General features: G+C 37.4%; 1 protein-coding gene across 1 annotated transcript in view; it reads right to left on the bottom strand.

Moving 5' to 3' along the window:
• KIF11 (kinesin family member 11) overlaps positions 1–7356 on the bottom strand; it is a 55465-nt gene that overhangs the window by 19947 nt on the left and 28162 nt on the right. Inside the window, exons 11-13 of the mRNA XM_003783782.3 lie at positions 2486–2573; positions 1673–1861; positions 778–994 (exon numbers count right to left, since the gene is read on the bottom strand). Coding sequence (XP_003783830.1) covers positions 778–994; positions 1673–1861; positions 2486–2573 — 494 coding nt within the window. The remainder of the gene's footprint in view (positions 1–777; positions 995–1672; positions 1862–2485; positions 2574–7356) is intronic.

Below are 7356 nucleotides of genomic sequence, written 5' to 3'. Positions count from 1 at the left end.
AGAGTTTGGCAAAATTATATCCTTGAGGAATTTGCAATACCAAGTAAGCTTAAAATAACTGGCTCACTACATAAGAAAGGAAATACATTAAATATACATTATACATGCTCTATAGTGTTCTGTAGGACCTTGCCATATTTGTAAGTGTATCAGACCCTTAACAATAACTCCTAGCAAACAAAGAATTAGAATATTCTAAAATTAATCTCTAACCAAAACTAACATTCAATAATTATTATCAGTATTCCTACCATAATACAGTAGGAAGAGTTCATAGAAGAGAGAGAAACTATAAATCAATACCAAAATTTATAGCAGTTGGCTTAGTGTGACTACAGCCTAGGTGATTTTTGTATTAACTACAACTTGGACTTTATCTAACAAATGCAAACAACATAACCTAATCACTTCTACCCTTGTATTAATCTGAAATAAAAAAGAAAAGAAAGGAAAAATGTTTACATACAGAAAACTAGAAAGAGATCCAGGAAATTTAACAGTAATATCTATAGGGAATGGACTAGGATCAGGGATAAAGAGGACTTTTATAAATACACTCTTAATCATTTAACAAACAGCATTTTGTAGAAAACGGGGAAAAACCCCTGAGATTTGTTATAATGCAAAGACAGCAAAAGCATTAACTCTAGTCTAAACAGATAGTGAATGCACTGGGGAGGGTATTAGAGGTATGGTCACCTAAGTGTTACAAAATTAAATCGTCTGTTTTGAAATTAGCCTCACAGTAAACACACAAAACACTAGAACATAAATGCTTTAACTTACCAAACAAGGTCTTGTGAACTTCTAGTATGGCCTTTTGTTTTGAGCTGCCATCCTTAATTAATTCTTCCATATTACTAAATAGACTATTTAAGTTTTTGCCAAAAATGTCCTGAGCTTCTGCATTGTGTTGATCAACTGCTTTCTTCCGATCCAGTTTGGAATGGAGACCAGACACATCTTTTGTAGTTTCTTCAACTGTGCTAAGCAGCTGTATAATATTTTTTAAAATAAATGTTATGACAAAAGCAATCTAATGAAAACATCTGTGCTACATAAGGATTTCTCCTGACAAGAACTAGAAAATTTTAGACATTGTATCAGAAGAAGTACTTAACCCATGCTTTAATTTATTTAGATTCCCAGGAATGTTTATTTCCCCTCTGCTAGCCATTTATGCAAGCAAGGAAAAGTGATTTTGCCAATTTATTGCAATAATTATGCTTCCTGAAAATTTTTTTCCTATTATCTTCTACCACTTCCTCAAAAGTACACCTAATAAGAAATTAAAGACTCTCAAAATCTTCCATTATTAAAAAGTACTGAATTCTTTGTGACTGATTAGGTTGAATCATCACCACAAAGAAAAAGCACCATAGCATCATTATTCTAAAAGTCCACAAAATATACTACATAGTCATGTTCCATTTTCAAGACTCCAGGACTAGTTTTTTCTTAAGTCAGAATCTCCAGGGAGAAAAATATAGATAAAAGAGTAAAATAATTTTTAAATTGACAGAAATATCATTTGGAATGAATAAATAAAATCTCACAATTAACACTTAAGCACAGAAAGTTACTTCTACTCATTCTTTAATTTGTTTAATTTGTTAAGAAGTTAAATTTCTTTAATACTTAATGCAAATACAAATCAAAACAAAGGACAAACCTTGCTAGCAGCATCATGAAGTTTCTCTTCAGTATTTTCCAAAACTGATGTGATGTATTCTTCTTTAACAAGTTGTAATTTAGTTTCTTGCAAATGTTTTTGAGTGCTTTCAAGTTCCTGGGTCTTATTTTGCAGGTCATATTTACACTGGTCAAGTTCATTTTTATTAGTCATAAACAACTCTGTAACCTAAATATGTTAAACATTAAGAATTAAAAAAGGCTGATCTGGTTGTTAAGACATCTGGCTAACCCATAATATGACATTAGAAGAATGAAACAAATTATACAAAAGTTATAACAAGTGACCAGCTATTTTATATGGCACCTGTCTTCTCCTGTAAACTTATTCTAAACTGTGAGATTAGATTAGATAACAGGTCTGGTATATGGATACCAATTCTTCAGTTTTCTTCCAACACTGTCTATGGATTTTAATACAAATGTATTAATGTAAAGGAAACATTGAAGGGTCCGGTTTGTTGTCTTAGTTATCACTTTTACTTAATAACCTTTCTCTCCCAATATATGTAGCCCTTCCTCTGATAATCATGTCAACAAAAATGCCTTGGCACTCACTATTTTGTAGGTATACAACAAAACTGCATTATTCAGTTATCTTCTGAAAATACTGCATTCATTAAGCTTTTTTCATTATCATTGATGACAGTAAAATCATGATCCCAACTTACTTTCAGTATAACAGCCAGAAAAAATCTTAAAGAAGGAAACTATGTCAGGTCCTTCACATTCTAAAAGTTTCTTAATAGTGTTTGCTTTTCAGGTAACATTGAATGCTGTTTTAAATGCTTACCCTACTTAGTTCCTCCTCAATGGCACCAATTTTTTCAATCAGTTCCACAATCTGTTCTTCTTGAACAGTTAATTTTCCATTCATGGCACTAAAATAAAGTTTAATGTAAGTTTAACAGTTAATTTTTTTACTAACCCACATAAAATTTATTCTAACACAATTACACAAACTCATCTCCACCATTTATTACCATCATAATAACGATGCCTAAGTGTCATAAATAAATAGAAATTGCAAAGAACAAATGTCTTTGTGTTATATTTTTCTTCTGACTTTCATTCTGAAACCAAGATTTCCTATATATAAGTGGTAAATCATGTGTATCAAATTTGCAAAGCTAGAAAGCCAGCAGAGAACTATAACTCAAAGCAGAGAGGGAGGGAATACAACTTAAGTCTTTGTAATCAGGAATATGAAATATAAAAACTCCCCCACAGAATGCTGGAAAGACCTGAGATTGAAAGGAATCAGATATCACAGGGAAAGGATGAGATAAAAGGCTAAAAACTGGAGGCCTAAATTAAACTATGTGTACAGAGTAATTATACTCCTGACCCCTGTACACATACCACTATCACCCCACCACATAAACCCTCATGAGGGTTAATCAAGGGATTATTCTCTAGGGCAGAGTTTCTCTGCCTTAGCACGACTGCTAACTTTAAACCAGATATTTCTTTGCTATAGGGATGTCCTGTGCACTTCATCCCAGTCATGACAATTAAAAAGTGTCTCCGACATTGCCAAATGTGAGGGGGTGGGGGGGTGGGAGGAGCGAGATTTACCACTACCACTATCATTCCTCCCAAATCCCCAACTTCACTGAGAGCCACCAATATACAGGAGCTGAACTAGAACTTCCAGCTTCACTTTCACTAGACACAATGGAGGGCAGGAGTAAGGTTTAGGGGTGCAAATAGGCATTTTAACTATAAATCTACATATTGGTGGGATCCTCAGTCCCCCTAGGCCCACTCTAAACTAAGAACATCAGCAGCCAGAATAACCTCTAAGTGGAAAACTGGGAAAGTTTTCTCAGGAAAGACAAAGAGGCCTATCAAAAAGAAAAAAAATCCAACAAAGAATGACATTTGATACAAGTCCATACTTAACACTGAGGTACACACTTTTTCACCCTACAGTGAATTCACAGGTGCACAAGGCTCACCTAGTACAAAGTTTCTAATCCATTTTCACTGCCAGCCAAAAATCACTAAACACTTGAAGAAAATAAACACAAATAAGAGATATCACAACAAACAGGGGGCGGGGGAATCCCAAAGGAAAGACGAGGAGAAAAACCTTCAAGACCATTAATGATTTTCTGAGATAAGGGATATATTATATCTATTAAAAAAACAGGATACTAGATTGTTTTTGAAAAAGGAAGGCTAAGTAGCACAGAGAACAAAACTTTTTAGAAACTAAAAAGGAGAGCCCGAATAAAATACAATGGAAGTATTAGAAGATAAAGTCAAAGACAAAAGAGCACTGCTTGCCAAACGCAAAGCTCTTAAGGCCTTCTATTTCTTTTTTTTTTTCTTTTTGTAGAGACAGTCTCACATTACTGCCCTCGGTAGAGTATCGAGTATCGTGGTGTCACACCTCAAAGCAACCCCCAACTCCTGGGCTTAGGTGATTCTCTTGCCTCAGCTTCCTGAATAGCTGGGACTACAGGTACCTGCCATAACGCCCGGCTATTTTTTTGTTGCAATTTGGCTGGGGCCGGCGCCCTACCCACTGAACCACAGGCGTGACCCCTCATAGGCCTTCTAGAACGACTTTCATGGATCTCTCTGATTGAAGTGAATGCCTACCTTTTGCTTGTCCAATTCCTTCATCACTACCAACAATTTTCTATTCTACGTTATGCTAACACGACAAAGAATCTTCTGCAAATGCAAGTCCCCTCAATATATTAACTAGAGATATTATTCATTAAAGGAGAAACTAAAACAGAGGTATAAGAGGAGAGTTAATTCTAACAGTCTTTTGATTGAATATATTAGCTCTTTATTAGAAATAGGTCTGCTGGCTCGGCGCCTGTGGCTCAGGTGGCTAAGGCGCCAGCCACATACACCTAAGGTGGCAGGTTCAAATCCCCAGCCTGGGCCCGCCAAACAACGATGGCTGCAACCAAAAAAAAATGGTCAGGTGTTGTGGCGAGCGCCTGTAGTCCCAGCTACTTGGGAGGCTGAGGCAGGAGACTTGCTTGAGCCCAGGAGTTGGAGGTTGCTGTGAGTGTGATGCCATGGCACTCTACCCGGGGGATAGCTTGAGGCTCCATCTCGAGAGAAAAAAAAAAAAAAAAGGAATAGGTCTGTTATATAATGAGGTATTTGAAAGGCTTTTCTTAATTTGTGTTTTTTTTTTCTTTTTCGAATTTTGCTTTCAACTGGTTTTCAATCATTTAAGTTTAAAGTTTGTTTTTTTTTAATTTTCTGTTTTCTTTTTTCCTTTAGCAATTCTCTTGCCTCGGCCTTCCAAGTAGCTGGGACTACAGACGCCCGCCACAACGCTGGGTTATGTTTGTTTTTTTTTTTTTTCCTGTACGTCTCACTGTTGTTTTGGCAGGCCCGGGCTGAGTTCAAACCCGCCAACACAGGTGTATGTGGCCGGTGCCCTAGCCACTGAGCTACAGGTGCTGAGCCGATATGATGGATTTGATATGGTTTTAAAATGCCTATTAGGCTTGGAGTAAATAAAGCATTAACCTGTTTTAAATGTTGGCTATAGCTTTTGTGTCCCTTCTCTGACTATAAAGAGTGGAATAATTCTAAGAACTTTTCCAGAAGGAACTTTCTTTCAGATTATGCCTCAGGTACTAGAAAGCAAATACTGTCTATTCAATCATGAGATTGACAACTCAAAACTAACATTTTTTCTTAAGCTAAAAAACATCAAAAAGATGAAGGCCAATAAACAATATCATTTAAAGATAATAGCCAGGACTAACCACCTTGTTAGCTATTTTTCACTCCTAAAGCACTAAAAAACCTCCCTTAGTCATGGTAAACTGTTACCTAACCTATAATTTTATATTGTTTCTTACTCTACCACATCTTAGGCATTCATGGATGAACCTTGAGTATTTTCTAAAGCCCATAAAATTGTTTCTGAAAAAGAAAACAAAACCTCATAGAGATAAACAGCAGAAAATAAGAAAATCAGACAGTCCATAAGGTGCCAATATTTGACTACTAATAGGAAATCAAGGAGCAATGCCATTTGTAGAAGACATTCATTTATTGCTTACAAAGCACCCATTTCCAGCACCCAGATTTCCTTTGGGAAATGACTTTCCCCTAACTGTGCTGATCAAGCTGTTCCGGTGAGCCTGACCCTATTCTCAGATCCAGGGACAAAATCTGGCTGGCTAAAGACAATCAGGTAAATTTCTCTTTTGTAAAGATAGAGTCTCACTCTATTGTCCTCGGTAGAGTGCTGTAGCATCACACAACTCACAGCAACCTCTAACTCCTGGGCTTAGGCGATTCTCTTGCCTCAGCCTCCCGAGTAGCTGGGACTATAGGCACCCGCCACAACACCTGGTTATTTTTTTGTTGCAGTGTGGCCAGGGCTGGATTTAAACCCTCCACCCTCAGTATACAGGGCCAGCGCCCTACCCATTGAGCCACAGGTGCCACCCAAATATTTCAACTTTCTTGGCAGCAATTGGTTCATAGATGGACAACTCTACTTAAACTTGTGACAGTCACCTGAAAAGTTCTGATAGGTAAAGGACAAGCAGCTTCTCATCTACACCAGACATGAATAAGATTAGCATGAAAGGGTGGTGCCCATAGCTCAGTGGTTAGGGCGCCAGCCCACATACACCCGGGCTGGTGGGTTTGAACCTGGCCCAGGCCAGCTAAACAGCAATGACAACTGCAACAAAAAATAGCCGGGCATTCTGACGGGTGCCTTTAGTCCCAGCTGCTTGGAAGGCTGAGGCAAGAGAACTTGCTTAAGCCCAAGAGTTTAAGGTTGCTGTGAGCTGTGATGCCACAGCTCTCTACTGAGGGCAACACAGTGAGACTGTCTCAAAAAAAAAAAAAAAGATAGCATGTACCTGTTATGCTCTGGCCAATCCCTGATGAAAGCCAGCTTTGGAGAAAGCCACCAATCAGGACAGTGGTGAGAAGAGACAGAAATTGTACCCTTGAGATATTGGATCAAATAACCTTGAAGTTCACCCTATCTGAACTTTTCACACTTAAAACCCAGTAAGTCCCCTTGCTGTTTTAACACAGTTTAAGCTGGGTCTTCTAGCAATCAAGAGCATAAACCTAAAATATTTGCCCTTTCATTTTTAGTTGACATATAGTAACTGTACAAACTTAGGGAATACAGAGTAATATCTCCATAAAGGTATATAATGTATAATAATCAAATTAGGGTAATTAATACAATTAGCATATTCATCACCTCAAATTTATCATTTGGTTATGAACATTCAAAATCTTCTCCTTTACCTTCTAAAAACTATATACTAAGTTTAGCTAAACATATTCTCCCTACGGTGCTATAAAACAATAGTACATATTCTTCCTATCTAGCTGTAATTTAAAATATAAAAAGTGATTATTAAATAAAAATCAAAGGATAAAAATATAAAACTGGTCTCAGTGCCTGCAGCTAGGGAACCAGCCACATACACCAGAGCTGGCAGGTTCAAATCCAGCCCAGGCCTGCCAAACAACAATGACAACTACAACCAAAAAATAGTCAGGTGTTGTGGCGGGCACTTGTAGCCCCAGTTACTTCAGAGGCTGAAGCAAGAGAATCACTTAAGCCCAAAAGTTTGAGGTTGCTATGAGCTGTGATGCCACGGCACTCTACCAAGGGTGAGATAGTGAAACTCTTGTCTC

This window comes from Otolemur garnettii, unplaced genomic scaffold (genome assembly GCF_000181295.1).
Source record: "Otolemur garnettii isolate 467f Iridium unplaced genomic scaffold, OtoGar3 scaffold00008, whole genome shotgun sequence".
Taxonomy (NCBI): domain Eukaryota; kingdom Metazoa; phylum Chordata; class Mammalia; order Primates; family Galagidae; genus Otolemur; species Otolemur garnettii.
The sequence above is the reverse complement of the archived record's forward strand: the minus strand, read 5'-3'. Positions and strand labels throughout refer to the sequence as shown.